Here is a 23,860-nt window from a genome sequence, read left to right on the forward strand (position 1 = left end):
GGGGGGAAGGAGGAGAGCGCGCGCGAGGGGGAAGGAGAGAGCGCGCGCGAGGGGGAAGGAAGAGAGCCGCGCAGCGCGAGGGGGGAAGGAGAGAGCGCGCGCGAGGGGAAGGAGAGAGCGCGCGCGAGGGGGAAGGAGGAGAGCGCGCGCGAGGGGGGAAGGAGAGATGCGCGCGCGCGAGGGGGAAGGAGAGAGCGCGCGCGAGGGGGAAGGAGAGAGCGCGCGCGAGGGGGAAGAGAGAGCGCGCGCGAGGGGGAAGGAGAGAGCGCGCGCGAGGGGGAAGGAGAGAGCGCGCGCGAGGGGGAAGGAGAGAGCGCGCGCGAGGGGGAAGGAGAGAGCGCGCGCGAGGGGGAAGGAGAGAGCGCGCGCGAGGGGGAGGGGGAGAGCAAGGGGCGAGGGGCAAGGGCGCGGGGGGGAGCAAGGGCGCGGGCGGGAGCAAGGGGCGGAGGGAGAGCAAGCGCGGCGGGGGGGAGAGGAGAGGCGCGCGCGAGGGGGAGGGGAGCAAGGCGCGCGGGAGGGGGAGCAAGGGGCGGAGGGGGAGCAAGGGGCGGGGGGAGGAGAGAGCGGCGCGGGGGGGAGCAAGGGAGGCGGGGGCGAGCAAGGGGCGAGGGGGGGAGCAAGGGCGCGGGGGGAGCAAGGGGCGGGGGAGCAAGGGGCGGGGGGGAGCAAGGGGCGGGGGGGAGCAAGGGGCGGGGGGGGAGCAAGGGGCGGGGGGGGAGCAAGGGGCGGGGGGGAGCAAGGGGCGGGGGGGAGCAAGGGGCGGGGGAGCAGGGCGGGGGGGAGCAAGGGGCGGGGGGGGAGCAAGGGGCGGGGGGGGAGCAAGGGGCGGGGGGGGAGCAAGGGGCGGGGGGGGGAGCAAGGGGCGGGGGGGGAGCAAGGGGCGGGGGGGGAGCAAGGGGCGGGGGAGGGGAGCAAGGGGCGGGGGGGGAGCAAGGGGCGGGGGGGGAGCAAGGGCGGGGGGGAGCAAGGGGCGGGGGGGAGCAAGGGGCGGGGGGGAGCAAGGGGCGGGGGGGGAGCAAGGGGCGGGGGGGGAGCAAGGGGCGGGGGGGGAGCAAGGGGCGGGGGGGGAGCAAGGGGCGGGGGGGGAGCAAGGGGCGGGGGGGGAGCAAGGGGCGGGGGGGGAGCAAGGGGCGGGGGGGAGCAAGGGGCGGGGGGGGAGCAAGGGGCGGGGGGGGAGCAAGGGGCGGGGGGGAGCAAGGGGCGGGGGGGAGCAAGGGGCGGGGGGGAGCAAGGGGCGGGGGGGAGCAAGGGGCGGGGGGGAGCAAGGGGCGGGGGGGGAGCAAGGGGCGGGGGGGAGCAAGGGGCGGGGGGGAGCAAGGGGCGGGGGGGAGCAAGGGGCGGGGGGGAGCAAGGGGCGGGGGGGAGCAAGGGGCGGGGGGGAGCAAGGGGCGGGGGGGGAGCAAGGGGCGGGGGGGAGCAAGGGGCGGGGGGGAGCAAGGGGCGGGGGGGAGCAAGGGGCGGGGGGGAGCAAGGGGCGGGGGGGAGCAAGGGGCGGGGGGGAGCAAGGGGCGGGGGGGAGCAAGGGGCGGGGGGGAGCAAGGGGCGGGGGGGGAGCAGGGGGCGGGGGGGAGCAAGGGGCGGGGGGGGAGCGCAAGGGGCGGGGGGGAGCAAGGGGCGGGGGGGAGCAAGGGGCGGGGGGGGAGCAAGGGGCGGGGGGGAGCAAGGGGCGGGGGGGGAGCAAGGGGCGGGGGGGGGAGCAAGGGCGGGGGGGGAGCAGGGGCGGGGGGGGAGCAAGGGGCGGGGGGGAGCAAGGGGCGGGGGGAAACATGAAACTTAAAGTACTTATAAAACATTTTTGGTAAATCTTTCTGTAACTTTTCAGTTGGAAAGATTAGGCCCCGCCCACACAGTCGATTGTCTGTCTCGGTCACCAGGACCCGATTGGGATGGCTGCGCATGCACTCTGTTGCACACTGAATCAAAATGGAGTCGCACTGAAACTTTTCACCCTCCTTGACAAAGATGGCTGCCGCTAACCTGGCGCTGTCAGCATAAGAAATTTCCTCAGATGCAAACACAGGATCTTCAGATTATTATTCGTGGCTTGCGAAGCCTCCCCACCTACTGACCCCGTGAATGAAGCTGAGGCAGCACACCCTCTCCCCTCTGCCAGTGTTTGGCTCTGTCTAGGCCGGGAGCCTGGGACTAGAATTGTGCTGCTGGCAGTTGGAGAAGCCTAAGCCCCGGGCCTGGAAACACGGTGAAAGGTAGGAAAATTATAGAGGTTAGAGAAAAGATTTACAAATTAATTAACTTTTTTTTAAAAACAGTGTGTTTAAAAGCAACTTTTTTTTTGGTGGAAATGTAGATTTGAAAAGAAACACGCAGAAAGTGGGAAAAAGAAAAGTTTGGAATCAAGATGGCGGCGACTCACCTCGGTTCAGAACGATAAGGCCCGCCCACACACGCACCGATTGGTCAACTGTCAGGTCACCGAAGCGGAGGATTGGTCAATCGTCTCGTCACTCGACTCTAGGAGGGCCCGCCTGCACGCGCCAGGAACCCGCCCACGCCACGATTGGTCGACCGTCGGGTCGCTCGACCGTACGATTGGTCGACCTCGACGTCACTCTATTGCTAATGAGCGGATAATGAGATGCTAATGAGCGGAATTTTGAACGTTATTTTGGATACCGCGGGCGCAATTTGTGTCCCGCCGAAACGTAAATACGCTTACGACCGTTCCGGAATCCTAAGCCTTCTTTTGATGTGACGCACGTGTTGGTACGCTGGAAATTATGTCTTTTGCATGTACATTTCTCCAATCTCAGTGGGTGGACTGAAAAACCACAGGCAAAGCTCCGATACGAATTAAGCTGCTTTATTTCACGGACAGCAAGTCAACATACAGAGTAACTGCTGTAAATAAACCTAGCTTTTTTGCCTCAATTTAATTTCTCTCCTCAAAAAATGAGAAATAAACCACACACCCAGTTCCTTTCATGGACTGACATACTTCTTTTTGAGATTACCTTCCTAGACAATTTCTAACTATAAAAACTGAGCTCTTGCATCTTAGCTTCAAGTCCAAGCCCAAGACCTTTCCGTCAGTCTCGCTTAAAATCTGACTAACTACCCATGTGTTTCTTTTCTCTTTTTCTCTCCTTACTTCGCAGGAAGAGGGAGGGCAGTGCCTCCAACTCCTTTGCCATTCAGGGATTTGCCAGTAGGCCTTTCAACCAAACTAACTCGGCCTAATTCCATGAATATACTCAGTGGATATCCAATGTTGGGCTCACATAAATGGAATCATCCCCACCATAATAGATGTGGATGTTTTGTTACGCCATCTGAGAAAAGATGACAAATTCTTTAATATCCACAGCCATTGTAAAAGTCGGATAGCCAGGTGGTGAAGGATAGACTAGAGCCCAGTCTTTAGTTGCTTACAAGCCTTTATTTCCAGAGAGACACCTATTACATCTATGCACCCTCAAGTTGTGTTATTTGATCCTGCCTGCTGTAGACAACCCTGCAATGTGTAATTTGATCCAGTCTTGCCAGACTACAGAAAGTGGAAGTAGTTAGCTTTGTGAAGATCCTCTGTTAATAGTATTCTGCAATTGTAATTATAGTTGTCCTTGGCTAGTAAAATAAAACACTTTATACTCTAATTAGTGGGTTAGTTGATTCTTTAGAATTTTATGTTTTTTCCTTCTGGAAGTGATAAAAATTCTTTAATTCTGAATGAAGGGACCGTATGTGCTGGGTCCGTATGTGCGGTGTGTGTGTTTTGCTCATAAATGCTGTTCTTAAGGTTTCCCCGAAGTGTTGCAGATTGGACTGCAGGTTCAGGCCAGAACCGTGTGTGGGAGTAGAGTGCAGCGTGGCCGAAGCGCTGAGCGGGTGCGCTCGCGAACACATGGTAGGTAATGGCAGCGAGCAGCAGTCGCGCATGAACCCCACGCCGGGCCGGAAAGCGCAAGAGGCAGCAGAGTGAGCAAGGCCCCAAGCCCCGACAACACCAAGCCCCAGGATCCTCTCACACTCGCCAAGGCCGCAAGATGGACAAGCTCGACTGGGTGAACGGGGCTTTAAACGTTGGGGCCTGGGTTTCCACCCTTGGCTGATTCTCGTTGGGTTCGGGTTTAAATGTTTTTTTTAATCTCCGAAGCTTCCAACTATTGCTAGGGAACTGGCCGCCCTCCGGTTTCCCCAACCAACTGGCCCTCCATCATCTCCAGACCTTCTCCCCAAACACCTGCAACACAAACAGGTCGAAACTTCAGCCCGACGTTTTGAGGCCCCGGCCCCGCGGCTGCAGAGCCAGAGTCTGGTCTCCACACCCAGATTCCCACCCTGAGGCCGCGGCCCATACTGCTCAGGCCTGCGCCCGCCAGCCTGCCCCACAGTTCGCTAGCGATGGACTGACAAGGACCCTCTGCCATGTCAGTGTGCATGCGTGGTTCTGGTGGGGACAGAATGGTGTTTCGGTCCCGCTCGCCATACGAGCACATGTGCAGAAGGATGCAGAAGACTGCAAATAATCACACTGTACAGTCTTTGGCTTTTAAACCTGTGCAAATTCACTTTGTTTTAAAATATAACACTTAACCATAGTTCATTTCCAAATCTTTATCAAGAACAAAAGATCAAAAATTCCAAAAAGTGACAGTCCTATGGCAACATCAACCACTACCAAAACTCTGGGCTTAGCCTTGTTGCTGACTTTAGTCTTGTTCTAACTTTCACAAGACCTCGGTGGAACCTGAATTCTTAGGGCAGCACGGTGGCATAGTGGTTAGCACTGTTGCCTCACAGCGCCAGGGACCTGGGTTCGAATCCGGCCTCGGGTGACTGTCTGTGTGGAGTTTGCACATTCTCCCCGTGTTTGCGTGGGTTTCCTCCGGGTGCTCCGGTTTCCTCCCACAGTCCAAAGATGTGCGGATTAGGTTGATTGGCTATGATAAATTGACCCTTAGTGTTAGGGGGATTAAATACGTGGGGTTACGGGGATAGGGTGGGATATGTGTTGGTGTAGGGGTTACGGGGATCGGGTGGGATATGTGTCGGTGCAGGCTCGATGGGCCGAAATGGCCTCTATCTGCATTGTGGGGTTTCTGTGATTCTGTGAAGACCTCTTATCCTCATTGCTACTTTAGCTCAAGTCGGCTTAGAGTTAATTTTAACAAAGTAAGTCTGGATACAGAGAAATGTGCACACTTACACTACAGAATTGTAGAGATTCTGGTGGCAGCAGGCCCAGTTGCTTAGATATCAAGGGATGATCCACAGAACAGCCCTTCGTTAGGAAGAGAGGAAAATATTCCTCAATATCTATGGCTGTTGGTTTCTCGAATTCGAATATCCATACTCCTTTTGTCATCTTAGCCATCTTTTGTCTCTTTACTATCTTGTCTCATCTTGAATATCTCTTGATGTCTCTTCACCTCCCAGGCCTTCCCATTTATTCTTACATCCCCTCCCCCATTTCCCAGCCACCAAACTGGCCTTTTAATCGGTTTAATTTCCTGCCTTTTTTTCTCAGTTCTGAAGAAGGGTTTCAACCGGAAACGTTAACGCTGTTTTTCTCTCCACGGATGTTGCCTGGCCTGCTGAGTTTTTCCAGCGTTTTCTCTTGTTATTTCGGATTTCCAGCATCTGCAGTATTTTGCTATCATATCCATACTCCTTCCCTTACCGGATATCTCAACTGATCAAATAAATCCAAACTATTCTGGGTCTGGGGTGCCTGCAGGCTTTCTGTTTTTAACACTTACCTCAATGTTAGAAATCCAGGAAAGAAACTATTTTTGTGGAGCACCTCTAGGCTTTTTGCATGTCAATAGTATATCTCAAGTCAATAGGGAGTTACAAAGTCAGCACGGACCTAATCTGGGACTATTTACACCTATCCGTATTATTCATCATTTACATTCTGAGGATGTGGCTGTGTCAAACTAAGATTATAGCTCCAAATGCTTCATTAATTTTATTGAATCTGAACATAGATGACAGGTTACTTCTGTGTAATTTGTAAGAAAGTAAGAGCTGCAGATATTTGTTTGGGAATCCATAATGTTCTGGGTGAAGCATACTATCATGTAGCTTTTGGTAAGCTTTATTATGGTTACAGGTATCGGAGGCTAGTGGTTACAGATACTGAACTAGCAACCCAAAGGTTGAGAGTTCAAACCCAATCAGGCCACATAGTAAAAGTGATTTCAATAAATCTGCTCATTTGCAGCATGTCACCAGAAAAATGACTGAATGCAGCCAGATCCCAAAACTTTGTTTTTTTAAACAAGTCATGCCAGCAATGACTTCCACTGCATTTTAAAAGTCCTCCAAAAGTTTCTCCATTTGATCCCGAAGTGATGCCTCGCCATAACAGAGCACCTCTCCAAGCTTTTAAATTGCTTCAAAACATGAAGGAGGACAGGAAAGCATGCCTATAGCTACAGCCTCATATCAACATCATGCACATTTCTGCTTCATGTATATTAGGAGGTCAACTGGCAGCAGTGAAGACAATTTCAGGGCAGGAAGTCCTGTCTTGCATGTGCAAGAGAATAAAGTTGGCTCAATTTGGTTGTTCGTCTAACCCTGTTGTTTTGTGTTTATACTTGTGCTTAGGATGTGGGCGGTACTGACAAACCAATATTTGTTGTCCATCCCTAAATGCCCTGAGGGCATTAAGAATCAACCACATAGTATCGGACTGAGGTGTAGACCAGACCAGGTTGGGGTGGCAGGTCTCTCCCTGAAAGGCATGTGTGACTCAGTTGGGTTTTTATGACATTCCAACAACTTTCATGGTCATTTTTCTGGCAGCCTGGTAATAGACCATCCTCATCTGCAGGAAGGCTAATGCCTGTCCAACAAGAAGCCTGGATGAACTGAAATTTCCTACAGCTTAAAATCAACAAAACTTAATCAACCTTGTTTGTCTCTTTCCAGCACCTATATTCCTCCTGCTCTGAATCGCTGCTTAAGCTGAATCTGGTAGTGTGCAACCTTGGTGTTCTGTTCAACCCCGAGCTCAGTTTCAATCCTCATCTGTTCTGTTGCCAAAGCCCACTCACACCACTACCTTCCCGCACTACATCACTAATGCCAGGAGATGTGTAGATAACTCCCACCAGTCTTGCATTCTTCACTGTTTTAGTTCTACCCATACGGTTTCCACTGCCGGTTCACCTTTACTGATGTCCTTTATTTCCACTGCAACTGGCTTCAAACTTGCCAAGTCATAGATTTCAAATTACTCGGTTAGGTTCTGGTAAAATGCACTGCACTGACTGCTCTTCTGATTTCAATCCATCCCTCTTCTTTTCCTTTGACTCTTTCACCACCCGACCCCCAGGTTTCTTTCTCCCCCTAATTGGCCAAAGGCTCTTTAACAATATATTAGAAGGCCACAGATTCCCACACCTGATTAGATTAGATTGTTTGCCACCCTTCTGCATCTGTTTTTTTTTTCTCCAGTTCTTCATCAACAGATCTGCTCTCCTGGTTTCACTTTCTGCACCAAAGCTTCTAAATGTAATTTTTCTTCCACCAGGTTTTCCCTTTTCTGAGAAGCTCTTTCTTCCACCTCACCCCTCAATTTTCATTAGTCCTAAAGAGGCCTTTCCCTTTGTAGGCCTTCGGATGGGTCGCCACCCAAAACATTGATTATCTTTTCTCTTTTTAAATGCTGATGGATCTGCTGTGTAATTCTAACATTTTTCATTATAAATACTTTGAATACTTGAACTAAAAACTGCTATTTTAAAGAAATTGAGTAAAAATGCCCTTCCATCCACACCAAGAATCATCTGCTAATGCCTCAACAAGTCATGTCTAACTAAAGATTAGAGTAAATGCTAAACTTGCAGTTTTGTTCTTCTATACAATTATAACTAAGCAAACTTGTCCCTATGCCAACATTTAATTAAAAGAAAAAAAGTCCATGACCTCAATTAATAAATAAGAGACTTTTTGTTGCTTAGCAATAAGTTCTTTTTCTGTTTTCTATCGGCCTCAGGTTACAGTGAAACAGCTGTGCCACTTAATGACTGGGTTCAAAACAGCCTCGCTTTCTTCAACGCCCCCCGTCCTCCTTTCCCAGTTTTACTTTCAATACACAAGTCTCAGCAGAACAATAATTCCTAAATCAATTAGAATGTTTGCAAACTAATAACTAATTAGGCAAGACTATTATTTAATAATGTTACCATGACTTTTGAATTATTTGTACAGAGTTCAGAAATGCAAAACCTAATAATGCAACTCAATTAAAACTATGCACATCGAATTTAAAGACACCCTTACACCCACCCCTTAACAATTTTTTTTGAGTAATAAGCGGTTTATTCTATGGACTAGGCTGGTTAATTCAAATCATCAAAACTATTGTTATTTCACAAATGCTAATGATAGGTCATCAATCACAGAATTTTAAAAAACCTTTAGTGATACCTGTAGGAGTGCACAACTGCAGTACTATGCAAATTACATACAACAAAATAAACTCCAGCTTTCCCACGGAAAAACATTGCAGTCCTTGGAATTCCAATTATGTTCCCAGCACTGACTTTATATAATTTCTCTCAATGCCAAATGCGACACTCAAAACCTTGCCACTAAAAGAAAAAAAGTTTAATCTAATTAAAAGGAAATCGGACTCAAGTTTTGCTTCTTTTACAAGTATGGTGTATGAATAGTACTAAGAAATTCCTGGTAAGACAATTACTTCTAAAAGCAAAATACTGTGGATGCTAAAATATGAACTAAAAACAGAAAATGCTGGAAACACTCAGCCGGTCAGGCAGCATCCGTGGAAAGACAAACAGAGTTTAATGGCCCAGAATTTGCAGTAGGGAATGCCGTTCGCTGTTATAAGAACATAAGAAGTAGGAGCAGGAGTAGGCCATACGGCCCCTCGGGCCTGCTCCGCCATTCAATAGGATCATGGCTGATCTGAATCTAGACTCACGTCCACTTCCCTGCCCTCTCCCCGAAACCCCTAATTCCCTTATCTGCTAGGAAACTGTCTATCTCCATTTTAAATTTATTTAATGTCGCAGCTTCCACAGCTCTCTGGGGTAGCAAATTCCATAGATTTACTACCCTCTGGGTGAAGAAGTTTCTCCTCATCTCAGTTTTGAAAGGGCAGTCCCTTATTCTTAGATTATGCCCCCTAGTTCTAGTCTCACCCATCAGTGGAAACATCCTCCCCGCATCCACCCGATCAAGCCCCCTCACAATCTTATATGTTTCGATAAGATCGCCTCTCATTCTTCTGAACTCCAATGAGTAGAGTCCCAACCTACTCAACCTTTCCTCATACGTCAACCCCTCATCTCTGGAATCAACCGAGTGAACCTTCTCTGAACCGCCTCGAGAGCAAGTATATCTTTTCTTAAATATGGAAACCAAAACTGCACGCAGTATTCCAGGTGTGACCTCACCAATACCCTGTATAACTGCAGCAAGACCTCCCTGTTTTTATACTCCATCCCCCTTGCAATAAAAGCCAAGATTCCATTGGCCTTCCTGATCACCTGCTGCACCTGCATACTAACTTTTTGTGTTTCATGCACCAGGACCCCCAGATCCCTTTGTACTGTAGCACTTTGCAGTTTCTCTCCATTTAGATAATAACTTGCTCTTTGATTTTTTCTGCTAAAGTGCATAACCTCACACTTTCCAACATTGTATTGCATCTGCCAAATCTCTGCCCACTCACTTAGCCTGTCTATGTCCTTTTGCAGGTTTTTTTATGTCCTCCTCACTCACTGCTTTCCCTCCCATCTTTGTATCATCGGCAAACTTGGATATGTTGCACTCGGTCCCTTCTTCCAAATCGTTAATATAGATTGTAAAGAGTTGGGGTCTCAGCACTGACCCCTGCGGAACACCACTAGTTACTGATTGCCAGCCCGAGAATGAACCATTTATCCCAACTCTTTGTTTTCTGTTAGATAGCCAATCTTCCACCCATGCCAGTATATTACCCCGAATCCCGTGATTTCTTATCTTGATCAGTAATCTTTTGTGTGGAACCTTGTCAAATGCCTTTTGGAAGTCCAAATACACTACATCCACTGGTTCCCCTTTATCCACCCTGTATGTTACATCCTCAAAGAATTCGAGCAAATTTGTCAAACATGACTTCCCCTTCATAAAACCATGCTGACTCTGTCCTATTAAATTATGTTTATCCAAATGCTCTGTTACTGTTTCCTTAATAATGGACTCCAACATTTTGCCAACCACAGATGTTAGGCTAACTGGTCTATAGTTTCCAGCTTTTTGTCTACTTCCCTTCTTCCTTGACCACAATGTCTTCACCTTCGACAACCAGTTCTTTACCCAAACACACGGAACAGCCATGGGGACCAAATTCGCACCCCAATACGCAAACATCTTCATGCACAAGTTCGAGCAAGACTTCTTCGCTGCACAGGATCTCCAACCAATGCTATACACCAGATACATCGACGACATTTTCTTCCTATGGACCCACGGCGAAGAATCACTGAAAAGACTACACGATATCATCAACAAGTTCCATCCCACCATCAAACTCACCATGGACTACTCCTCAGAATCGGTCTCATTCCTGGACACACGAATCTCCATCGAAGACGGACACCTCAGCACTTCACTCTACCGCAAGCCCACGGACAACCTCACGATGCTTCACTTCTCCAGCTTCCACCCTAACCATGTTAAAGAAGCCATCCCCTATGGACAAGCCCTGCGAATACACAGGATCTGCTCAGAGGAGGAGGAACGCGATGGACACCTACAGACACTGAAAGGCGCCCTTGTAAGAACGGGATATGACGCTCGACTCGTCGATCGACAGTTCCGATGGGCCACAGCGAAAAATCGCATAGACCTCCTCAGAAGACAAACACGAGACACAACCAACAGAGTACCCTTCGTCGTCCAGTACTTCCCCGGAGCGGAGAAACTACGCCATGTTCTTCGCAGCCTTCAACATGTCATCGATGACGACGAACACCTCGCTAAGGCCATCCCCACGCCTCCACTACTCGCTTTCAAACAGCCGCCTAACCTCAAACAGACCATCGTTCGCAGCAAATTACCCAGCTTTCAGGAGAACAGCGACCACGACACCACACAACCCTGCCACAGCAACCTCTGCAAGACATGCCAGATCATCAACACAGATACCATCATCACACGTGAGGACACCACCCACCAGGTACATGGTACATACTCATGTGACTCGGCCAACGTTGTCTACCTCATACGTTGCAGGAAAGGATGCCCCGGAGCATGGTACATCGGCGAGGCCATGCAGACACTGCGACAACGGATGAACGGACACCGCGCAACAATCACCAGGCAGGAGTGTTCCCTCCCAGTCGGGGAACACTTCAGCAGTCAAGGACATTCAGCCTCCGATCTTCGGGTAAGCATTCTCCAAGGTGGCCTTCGAGACACACGACAACGCAAAATCGTCGAGCAGAAACTGATAGCCAAGTTCCGCACCCATGAGGACGGCCTCAACCGAGATCTTGGGTTCATGTCACGCTACATGTAACCCCACCTGATGCAGGGTCATCCAGACTCGAGTCGACATTGGCTTGTTCTCTCTACACCGATGCGGCCGGACCTGCTGTGATTTCCAGCCAAAAAAAATGTTTTTTGTCTGTTTTTTTGTTTTTCATACAGACCCCAGCATCTGCAATATTTGACCCCTTGTGACCCCACCTCATTGTTCTTTGATGTAATGTTTCCCTGACTGACCTGTTTGGACACCATTCACACCTTTGACTGCTGTGATTATCTCTCTGCCGAGGTGTGATAAATGGCAGTTGGAAAGGTTACCTGTAAACATCTGACATGATTCTCTGACTATATAAGCTGTGTCTTTATGCATTTCTCCACTTCACCTGAAGAAGGAGCAGCGCTCCGAAAGCTTGTGATTTCAAATAAAGCTGTTGGACTATAACCTGGTGTTGTGTGACTTTTTACACTTCTTAAATAAGGGTGTTACATTAGCAGTTTTCCAATCTGCCGGGACCTTTCCTGAGTCCAGGGAGTTCTGGAAAATAATCACCAATGCATCCACAATCCCTACCGCCACTTCTCTCAAGACCCTAGGATGTAGGCCATCAGGTCCAGGGGATTTATCCGCCTTAAGTCCCATTATTTTATTGAGTGCCATCTCCTCAGTGATTTTAATCGTTTTTAGCTCCTCCCCGCCCCCCCCCCCCCCATTGCCCCCTGCTTGTCCAGTGTTGGGATATTTTTAGTGTCCTCTACTGTAAAGACTGATACAAAATATTTGTTCAGCGTCTTTAAAACTGACCGCAACTTCAGGATTTAGCGCATGCGCATCCCAATGCAGAAATCCTGAAATTGGAGTCAGTTATTCACTGCTCCGACATTGTCTGCACTGTGGCCCCTCCCCCCCATAGCCGGCAATCAGTGTAATCATGGAAATCAGTGAAACGGACATAAACTTCAGCTTTTCCACGGTAATATCGCTGTTAAATACCCCATTAAAAGTTAGGCCTTGTTGGATTAGGTGTAACTGGGGTTTTAACAGTGTATCGACCGCTAAACAAATGTTATGGGCCTGAAAAACTAATATTAATTTTGTGGAGTGTCAAATTTCTCCATTTTAATAAAAATTACAATTAAGAAACTTAAAAATAAATGATACATTTTGAAAAGTTTATTCATCTTTATTTCAGGTTTACCTTTTCCCCATGTGAGAGCCCCAGTCTTTGCTTTGCTCTCTAACATTTTTTTAAAGGAGCTTATTCACTTCTTGGTTCCCGGACTGTGAGAATTCTGCATTGTGATTGGCTGCTTAGACAGCCTGTTGACATCACAGCAGCTTGCGCTCGGATTCTCCATTAACTTACATTGATCTCAAATGAACGTCAAAAAATCCAAACTTCTCGCCAGAGATCGCGAGAACTTTGTGGGAAGCTTTCTTTGGGGCCAGTGGTGAACGCCTTTTCTTCACTGCTGACGCAAATTACAGGCCACTGTTTCAGGTCAATGACTTTTCATCAGAACTAGATGATAGAGATGAACAGCTTTTAAGCAGTGCAGAGTCGGGGGAAGCGGGGGGCAGGGAAAGAAAAAGGGAAAGGTCTGTGATAGGAGTGATTAAATAACAAAAGGGATGATGGTACAGGGGGTGATAATGAGAGAAGTATAGAAAAAATATGAATCCAGGGGAGGTGTAAATGGTTACAGCAGAATAGCAGAGGGGCAGGGAAGCAAGGAAAATCTGGCAAAGCAGAGAGGGTTGTCGTGGCCCTTAAATGTAGCGGAAGAAAGGCAGGAAGACCCCAGGGGTGCAGACCACCCCTCAGCTGTGTGCCAATAGGGGATTCCCCACTCCAAGCATCAGCCCACACCTCCTCCACTCCCAGTGGCTCTGATGCAGCCATCCTCCATTAGCAGCACCTGATGTCCAAGAGAAAATGGGAGCGGTGGTTAAGATCTAAAGTTGTTACTCAATGTTAAGGCTGGAAGACTGTGAAGTTCCTCGTACAAAGATGAGTGTTGTCCCTCGAGCTTGGATTGAACTTCATTAGGAACATTGTAGGAGGCCAAAGACAGAGATCAGAGTGGGAATGGGATGGAGAATTAAAGTGGCAAGTGACCGGAAATTAAAGGTCACACTTGCAGACTGAACAGAGGTGTTCAGCAAAGTGATCACCAAATCTGTGTTTGGTCTCCAATGTAAAGACCGCATCGTGAGCAGCGAATGCTTGGAAGAAGTACAAGTAAATTACTGTTTCACCCAGGAGGAGTGTTTGAGGCTCTGGATGGTGACAAGGGAGGAGATGAAAGGACAGGTGTTGCATCTCCTGCTCTTGCATGGGGGCGGGTACTGCAGGTAATAGAATAGTGGACCAGGGTGTTGCAGAGAGACCGGTCCCTTCAGAATGCTGAAAGGGAAGGGAGAGGAAGACCATTATTTTATTGTGTAAAGGAGGAATACTGTTCAAAAAGTACCCTGGATTTTCTTCACTATTTAATGAAAGTAAATATTGTTAATGAACTGTATATGAGAGAAAAAAAGAACCTGAAAGGATTACACATGCAAACATACATCAGTTTGCAAGAGCCATAACACTTCGAACAATAGTGTAAGCCTTGGCCCAATGGTAGCACTCTCTCCTCAGAGACAGAAGGTTCAGTCTCCGATCCAGGACTTCAGCACATAATCTCAGTTGGCACTCCAGTGCAGTACTGAGTGTGTGCTGCATCGGTCCTCTAAGGTGGATATCACAGATCCTATGGCACTATTAGAAGGGCAGGGGAGTTCTCCAATTGCCCTGGCCAAGATTTATATCACAAGTGGTGTAATTGGTTATTTATCTCATTGCTGATTGTGGGATCTTACTGTGCAATAACAGGCTGACCCGTTTCCCTACATTACAACACTGAGTACACTTCAAAAGTATTGCATTGGATGTAAAGCGTTTTGAGACATGAATGGCGCTATATAAATTCATACTCTTTCTTTACTAATTACAAGGCTGTTTTATAGGTATTGGTGTCATTATACAGTCCCAGCTTTACTGAATATTAGTTGATCTTCTGTGGCATTGCACATGAGGAGTCCAGACAAAGTACAGTTTGCAAGTGAAGCGCATCAAAGGCGCTGCAGCGTCTCCACTGGGGGGAATATACAATTACAGGGTGACAGGTTTATAAAGTCAGTTTACATAGGCATAGCAATTTAGAAGCAGAAAAACTGACAGGCAGTGCACATAACAAGATTTTTATTCTACAGGTAAAACCTTTGTATTCAAGCTGTAAAAAGCTAAAGTGTATTTACTATACTTTATGTTTTATATACTGTATGAAAGTTCTAGAGGAAGAACACAAAATGCATAAATCTCAAGAAAACGAAGTTATAGACAGGTATGAATACACAAACCATCCAAGAACTGCGACATGATCTTTTTGAGAGGGGTGAACACAGGGAGGAAACATATCCAGTCAAAGATGTGCTCATTCTTTAAATAAAGTTCTCTTCAACATAAATACAGGTAGTGATGAAAGCCAGCTCCTACCAATTAAGTTTTTACACTGTCCCTTCAAGAGCACAGAGCAACATTCATCTAGTGGCCTTCCTCTTCTCTATGCTTATATACTCAGTGGATTTTAAACAGGAATCCTACATCATCCGAGTTTCTGATTTTTCAACCTGTGGAGGCTATTTTTGCACATGTTAATCAAAACAAAGGGAATACCTTCTTTCGTACAGAAGATACATATTTTAATTATTGGGATGCAAGACACACATTTTCATTTTAACAATTCAAAAACTTGAGTTTATGTAGCATCTTTGAAGGAGAAATACGTCGCAAAAAGTTTCACAGAAGATTAATTAATTAGAAGAAAATGGATGCTGAGCCAAAAGAGATATTAGAAGGGATGACATAAGAACATAAGAAATAGGAGGAGTAAACCATAACACCCCTTCGAGCCTGCTCCACCATTCAGTAAGATCATGACTTATCGTCTACCTCAACTCCACATCCCTTGATTCCCTTAAAACCCACCTCTTTGACCAAAAGCTTGGTCAAAGAGGTGGGTTTTAAGAATGGTCCTAAAGGGAGAGAGGAAGGTGGAAAGATAGAGGCAGAGGGGTTTAGGTAGGGAATTGCAGAATGTGGAGACTAAATGGCTGAAGACAAGGCCGCCAATGGTGAGGCGAAGGAAGGGGAAATGCCCAAGAAGCCAGAGTCAGAGGAATGGAGAGTTCGGGTTGCAACAGATTACAGCAACAGGGAGGGGTAGTTCCACAAAGGAATTTAAATAAGTGAATGAGAATTTTAAATTGGTGGCATTGGGGGACTGAAAGCCAGTGTAGGTCAGCAAAGACAGGAGTGATGGGTGAGCAGAATTTGAAGTGGGATAGGCTACAGGCAGCAAAGTTTTGAATGAGCCGAATTTTACAGAACATGGGAGGATGGCCAGGAGAGCAATAGAATAATTGTTTCTGGAGGTGACACATGAATGGATGAGTGTTTCAGCAGCAGGTGGGCTGAGGCAAGGACTGAGGCAGGTAATGTAACGGAGATGAAAGTAGATGGTCTTTGTGATGCGGAGAATATAGGGTTGAAAGGTCAGGTCAAATAGGATGTTGACGTTTCAAATAGTCTGGTTCAACCCAAGACAGTGGCCAGGGAGATGGATGGAATCAGTGCCAATATGTTACAAGCCTTATTCCTAGTGCTATATTTATTACCTTTGGGAGAGGTGGTATTTGAAAGAATTTTAAAGAAAGATTTTGAGCAACTTCATTGGTTGTCATTTGTTAAATTATTAACTTTTGCTAATTCGTCTATTCCTACCTTTATGCAGTTTAAAAACATGGCCCTTGTCCTCCCCAATCTGTCAAACAGGAATAATCTATCAATGGGCATGCTATTCAGCCCTTTTATTATTTTATAAACCTTTATCAGGTCACCTCTAAGTCTATGCTGCTCTAAAGTAAATAGACCCAGCTCCTTAACCTTCTCTGAATAACTGGTTCTTTAAGCTAGGAATTATTTTCATAGCTCTCCTCTGAACACACAAGACGTTGTGGTGTGTCAGAAGTTATACTGTTCCAAGCAGGCATTACTGCAGTGTGGAAGTGGTGCACATCTTTGAGGGAAAGAATTTGGAAAAAAGTTTTAGGTTTGCCCAGACAGTGAAGCAAATATTTGATAGTTAGCATTTTCTTTACTTACTACAGCTAGATAAATCAATAGATACCACAGATGAGGAAATAAATCTGCTTTCTAAACAATAGTTTTTGAATTACGTGTAAAAAAAGACAGCTGCTGTAACCATTTAGCCTCTATCTCTGCTTCCTTCCCCGCCCCCCACCCCCACCCACTTGCTCTTTGGTAGCACTTTTACCTCTAAATTAGAAGATTGTGGGTTCAAGCCGTATTCCAACACCCTTCAGTACTTTACTAAGAGTGTTGCATTGTCAGAGGTGCCATCTTTCAGATTAGAGGTTAAACAAAGACCCCATCCGTTATTCAGGTGAGCATAAAAGATCCCTTTTCAGAGAACAGCAAGGAGCTCTCCCCCTGTCCATGCCCACAGTCATCCCAAAACAATCACACCAAAACAGATTAAATTGGTCACATCTCTCTTGCTGTTTGTGGAGCCTTATAGTGGGTGAAATGGCTGCAGCGTTAGCCTACAGAACAACAGTAATTACCAGATCAAAAACATAATCCATTGGCTGTGAGCACTTCATGACATCTTGAAGATGTGAAAGGTGCTATATAAATGCAGGTTCTTACTTTTGTCTTACCTCAGGAAGAATCCTAAATGTCATTCTTAAACTTGTGAAACTTTTTTAAAAAACTCAATTAATGTTTTAGCCTAGGGAAAGAAATACTTCAACTTGAAGCACATATTAGCGGAGGGAATTGCACGCCAAGTTGGCGTTACTACCTCTCTTTAGCTGACAGTGATATTTCTGCTGGAATAGCAATCAGGATCATGAGTTTGGCAGTGTGGGGTGCAGGTCCTGGGTCTGGCAGCACTGCAGGAGGGGGAAAATAAAGTGAAGCAAATAGACAGGTGTGTCTCCCTGTCTGTCTCTGAAACCACGACGTGCGTGGACTCTTTAGCGCAGTCAAGACCATCTACGGCCCAAGCACCAAGGCCCTTCCCCACTGCGGGCCAAGAATGGAGAGGTACTCATCAAGGACAGGGAAGCAGTCAGTGCCCGCTGGAAGGAGCACTTCGAAGATCTCCTTAACCACGACTCTGTCTTCGACACGAGTGTCCTCAACTCCATCCCACAGCATGCTACCCGCCACCATCTCAGCACAACCCCAGCCCGGCATGAGGTTGAAAAGGCCATCCAACAACTGAAGAACAACAAGACCTCAGGAGCAGATGGAATCCCCGCCGAGGCACGAAAGCATGGCGGAGAAGCACTACTGGCGTGAATTCATGAACGCATTTCTCTTCTCTGGAAGGAGGAGAGCATGCCAGGGGATCTCAGAGATGCCATAATTGTGACCATCTTCAAGAAAGGTGACAAGTCCGATTGCGGTAATTACAGAGAAGTTTCCCTGCTACCTGCCACAGGAAAAGTCATCACAAGAATCCTCCTCAATCGCCTTCTCCCAATGGCCGAAGAGCTCCTCCCAGAGTCGCAATGTGGATTCCGCCCACTAAGGGGCACAATGGACATGATCTTCACCGCATGTCAATTACAAGAGAAATGCAGGGAGCAGCACCAACCGCTGTACATGGCCTTCTTTGATCTCACAAAGGCCTTCGACACTGTCAACCGTGAGGGATTATGGAGTGTCCTCCTCAAATTCGGCTGCCCTCAAAAGTTTGTCACTATCCTCAGCCTGCTTCACGACAACATGCAAGCCGTGATCCTGACCAACGGTTCCACCACAGACCCAATTCACGTACGAACTGGGGTCAAGCAAGGCTGCGACATCGCACCAACACTCTTCTCAATCTTCCTTGCTGCAAAGCTCCATCTCACCCTCGGTAAGCTCCCCACTGGAGTGGAGCCAATTTACAGAACAAACGGGAAACTGTTCAACCTCCGTCGCCTCCAGTCCAGATCCAAGGTCGTCCCATCCTCTGTCGTCGAATTACAGTACGCAGACCATGCTTGCATCTGCGCTCACTCGGAGGTCGAACTCCAAACCATCGTAAATACCTTCACCAAAGCATACGAGCATGGGCCTTACACTAAACATCCGTAAGACAAAGGTCCTCTACCAACCCGCCCCCGCCACACAGTGCTGCCCCCCGATTATCAAAATCCACGACAAGGCCTTGGACAACGTGGACCACTTTCCATACCTCGGGAGCCTACCGTCAACAAGGGCAGACGTCGACGACGAAGTCCAACACCGCCTTCAGTGTGCCAGTGCAGCCTTCGGTCGCCTGAGGAAGAGAGTGTTTGAAGACCAGGACCTCAAACCCGGCACTAAGCTCATGGTCTACAGGGCAGCAGTGATACCCGCCCTGCTGTATGCCTCAGAGACATGGACCATGTACAGCAGGCACCTCAAAGCACTGGAGAGGTACCACCAACGCTGCCTCCGCAAGATCCTGCAAATCCATTGGCAGGATAGGCGTACCAACGTCAGTGCTCTTGCTCAGGCCAACATCCCCAGCATCGAAGCTCTGAGCGTGGTCAATCAGCTCCGATGGACGGGTCACATTGTCCGCATGCCCGATACGAAACTCCCAAAACGAGCGCTCTATTCGGAGCTCCAGCACGGCAAGAGAGCCCCAGGTGAGCAGAGGAAACGCTTCAAGGACACCCTAAAAGCCTCCTTGAAAAAGTGTAACATCCCCACCGGCACCTGGGAATCCCTGGCCCAAGACCGCACAAAGTGGAGGAGAAGCATCCGGGAAGGCGCCGAGCACCTCGAGTCTCTTCGCCGGGAGCAAGCGGAAGCCAAGCGCAGGCAGCGCAAGGAGCGCACGTCAACCCAAGCACCCCACCCACCCGCCCCTTCAACCACCGTCTGCCCCACCTGTGACAGAGACTGTAGGTCCCGCATTGGACTCATCAGTCACCTGCGAACTCATTTTTAATGTGGAAGCAAGTCATCCTCGGTTCCGAGGGACTGCCTAAGAAGAATAATTCAACACACAGGTACTTTAACAAATTGTAAACACTAGTATATATATTGTTTTTTAAATTACCTCACAGAGAGACTGATAGTTTGTGTTTTACACTTTCCATGTTTTGACATGTTTGTCAAGTATGTATCAAGTATGTATCAAGTGTCAAGTTTTTTTAAACTTTAAAGCCAAGAATTGCTTTATTCTGCCAGCCAGTCTTGTCAATCAAAAAATTAAATTTTACATCTGAAAAGATAATGGCCTAGATTTTCAGTATAGACAGTTTTGGGGCGCTAACCTTAGCGCCCGCCCAAAGTAGCGCCCCGTTGCCGGAAATTCAGTGGCTTCGCCCTAAGAGGTTGGTGGAGCGCTAAAAGTGGCGTTCCACTACTATCTTTAGGCGCTAAGCTGGCGGTGCAGAGCGCAACACCCGAGCTCGGGCGCAGCGCACGGCAGACACTCTGGTGCCAGTGAGCTCTTAAAGGGGAAGGGTGCATGTGTTTTTTTAGGAGGAGGAGGAGGACGGAAACATAAGTGCACCGTTATAGTGCAGGAGGAGTGCCCTTTAATTTGCGCTCCCCAGGGTGTGTTGCGTTCCATTTTACAAACGCTCTGGACGCCAGCCGCACAATGGGGCGGTCCGACTGAAGTTTGGATTCGGGGCGGCCAAAGGGCGTTGCACGAGGATGTGACGTCATTTTCTGCGCGCGCATCCGGGCGGCCGCTAAACCTTGCGCCAGCGCTAACGGGCAACTTAATTTGGGGCGGGGCGCAAACTGCGCTGCGCCCGGGCGCTACACGCATAGCGCCCGAAAATCACTTCTCTTAAGGCGCTAACTGCTGGCGCAAGCAACTGAAAATCTAGCCCAATATCCCTCAATTGAAGTCTGGAACTTTATGGTGAACAATATTTTCAGTTTTTAATCCAAACAAACTGAGTTACCTCACACATTTCCGGGTTTTCTATTTGACCACAAGGGGGCAGGTTTACAAACAACAAATAGTAACATAGTAACATGTAATTTCCATGTAATTCCAAAACGAAAACAGGCAATTTGGTCCAATTAGTCCATGTCGGTGTTTATTCCCCACAATAGTCCTATTGCATGTGCCCACCCTGTTCCCATACCTTAACCTATTCTTAAATGTTGACATGGTCTCCACTCCAATCGCATTCCACAGCCTCAAAATCCTGAGAAAAAGTTTTCTCCTGCTCTTTGTCGTAAATATCTTGCATTTAACCTTATATTTCTGTCCCGTTACCCTCAACCACTAGAAACTGTCCACTTCCATCTACTGTCCCATCCTTTCATAATTTAAAATCTCTATCAAATCACCCTGCAAACTCCTCTGTTCTAACAAAAACAGACCCAATTTTTCCAAGTCTTTGTATTTTTATTTCCACCTACTTCGATGAATCTACACTGTATCCTCTCTCTGTTGCCTCAGCATCCTTCCTATACTGTGAAGCCCAAAACTACACACACTACCCCAACTGTGGGCTTACTAAGGTTTTATAAATTCACTATTACATACCTATTTTTATATTCTATTCTATCAGCTTTATTATGTCCTTATCCACCTAAGGTGCTGCTTTTAATGCCTTGTGAGCATGAACCACCAAATCCCTCTGCTCTTCCACATGACCCAGCTTTACCCCATTCCAAGTATAATTATTCTTACTTCAATTTTTTGCCAAAATGTTCCACTTCACACTTAAGAGTCAAAGAATTTCATATGCCACTTGTTTTTGCCCTTTCCACCATCTTGACAATGTCTCCTTGGTCCTCAGAATTATTTACGATGCCTATTTTGATATAATCTGCAAATCTGGACAGCACTTCCTCTAGCCTTATATCCAAATCATTGATGTACACAGTGAACAGAAGTGGTGCAAAAACAGAACCCTGTGGGACACTGCAACCCAATTTCGACCACTCTGAGAAACAGTCCTTAACTCCCACTTTGTTTCCTCCGTTAACCAGTTAATCAATCAAATGTACTACCCTTTCCCTAATTCCATACCCCTTAATCTTTTCCAATAGTCTCCTGCATGGTATGTTGTCAAAGGCATGATGAAAGTCCATGTACCCATCAACTGCATTTTTCCTGTCCACCATGTCTCTCACCTCCTCAAAAGAAATCAAAGGTTCATTAACCACAATCTTCCTTTTTGAAATAAACATTGGCTGCTTCTAATTATTACCTCTTAATTTAGATATTTAGCAATTTCATCTTTAAATATTAAAAAATGTTCCCTACCACAGATGTTAATCTAACTAGCCTGTAATTGCCCAGGTTAGCTCCGGCTCCCTTTTTGAAAATGGCATTACATTGGCCGCTCTCCAGTACACATCTACTCCTAATAGAATCCTGAAATATTGGCCTCGATTTTAAACCTCAAACTCCCCCACCCCGCCCCCCAAATGGGCTGAACCGAGTCAGTGGGGGGGATGGTTAAAACACCAGGATCGAGCAACCGAACTCCTTTCTTGCCCCTTGAAATTTAGGCCCAAGCTGTCGGCTGCCTGGCAGCTGATCCGAGGCAGAAGGAAAGTGCTAATGATCTTTCAAGGAAGACTTCGGTTCCCCAGATCACTGGCTGGGGCCTCTTCCCCCCCACCCCCGTGATTCACCCGCAACCCCTCCCCACCCTCCCCCGTTGTGTCTGTACCTTTAAGGGAATAACTGGTCTTAGACTGCAGTACCGGCAGTAACCACCCCTGTATAGAAGGCCCTAGCAGGCTTCTGTAGTTTCAGTTTCAAGCTGCCTCTTGTTCAGTAAAGTACCTGTTAAACTGTTCTCCCGAAGTCCGTGTATTATTGAGGCGCGGACTTCACAGTGGCGACGAGTAAGTTCGAACTCGCCTGCAGTGTGGCATCATCTCACGGGGATCTCGCCTGAAAGGAAGGTCCTAGAAGGTCGTAGTCTGAGCAACGGGCGTCGACCGAGGGCAACCGCCCAAAGAATCCATCGGTGTTTGGAGAATTGCGGGAGAGACTGTGGTTCCAGCGAATCGTGCTGGTAGCAGGTAGCACGCTGACCCTTCCGGTCTGCGGCGGGCTCAAGTTCGATCGAGCGGCTCTACAAATCGAGAGAGGGTGGCGCGCACAGGGCGCGGTCGGTGCTCGAGAACAGGACAGCGGAGAGAAACTAAACGGGGGGGGGGGGGGGGAGGAAAACGAGACGCGCCGAAGCTGCGGGTCGCCACCATTACCCCGTAGAACGCTTGGAGCAGCGTGGCAGTAGGGGGATGAAGCAAATGCGCGGGAGGCGCCATTTTATCCCGTTGGGGAAGCAAAAGCGCAGGAGGCGCCATTTTATTCCATTGGGGAAGAAGCAAAAGCGCGGGAGGCGCCATTTTAAATCGCCCAAGATGCCGAAAAGTGGCAGTATCACTGCTTTCGACAACGAGGTAGAAGACTGGACCACGTATGTGGAAAGAATTGAAGTGTACTGCAAGGCAAATGAGGTGGCCGATGGAAAGAGGGCGTCGGTATTATTAAATCTGATGGGTGCGAGTACGTACGGCCTATTGCGGAATTTAATTACCCCAGCTAAACCAATGGAGAAAAGTTGAGGAGATTGTTCATATCTTACAGGAACATCTAAGCCCTACACCACTGCTGATAGCAGGAAGATTCAAGTTCCATAAAAGAAACCAGCACAAAGATGAGAGCAATGCTGACTATCTTACGGAACTACGCAAGTTATCGAAGCACTGTTAGTTCGGAGCAGGACTGGCAGACACCTTACGGGATAAGTTTGTCTGCGGGCTCCAGAGTGAAGGAACCCAGAAACGACTACCTTCAAAAAAGGACCTGACGCTAGAACAGGCTTTCAGCGTGGCAGTATCCTACGAAGCAGCAGCACGGGGAGCCGCGGAAATACAACAGAAACCACAAGAATACAGCGCTAACGAAATGACTTACGGAGCCGAAAAGTGCTATCGCTGCGGCAGAACAACCCATGAGCAGAAGGACTGCTGGTTTAAAGACAAAATATGCAGGCAATGCGGGAAAATGGGACATATAGCAAGAGTCTGCAGGTCGGGAAAGAAGACCAACACGACAAGAACTACTAAGGAACAGTACAGGAAAGTAAAGAAACTGACAGATAGTAGTTCAGAAGATCAGGAGAGTGATAAGGACTCCGGGAGCAGGCGACTAAGTTGTTTAAAGTTACACAACGTGATCGCAAAAGAAGATAACCGAACCATTTGGGTCACCCTCATGATAGCAGGGTCCCCAGTAAAGATGGAATTGGACACAGGATCAGCCCTAACTGTCATGAATCGAC

General features: G+C 47.9%; 1 protein-coding gene across 1 annotated transcript in view; it reads right to left on the bottom strand.

Annotated features, from left to right (window-relative positions):
• Positions 1-5,335, bottom strand: part of arhgef33 (Rho guanine nucleotide exchange factor (GEF) 33) — a 108,888-nt gene extending 103,553 nt beyond the window's left edge. Inside the window, exon 1 of the mRNA XM_085977950.1 lies at positions 5,168-5,335. Coding sequence (XP_085834076.1) covers positions 5,168-5,335 — 168 coding nt within the window. The remainder of the gene's footprint in view (positions 1-5,167) is intronic.
• Between the last annotated feature and the right edge of the window lie 18,525 nt (positions 5,336-23,860).

This window comes from Somniosus microcephalus, chromosome 3 (genome assembly GCF_052327205.1).
Source record: "Somniosus microcephalus isolate GS21.2 chromosome 3, FLI_Smic_1.0, whole genome shotgun sequence".
Taxonomy (NCBI): Eukaryota; Metazoa; Chordata; class Chondrichthyes; order Squaliformes; family Somniosidae; genus Somniosus; species Somniosus microcephalus.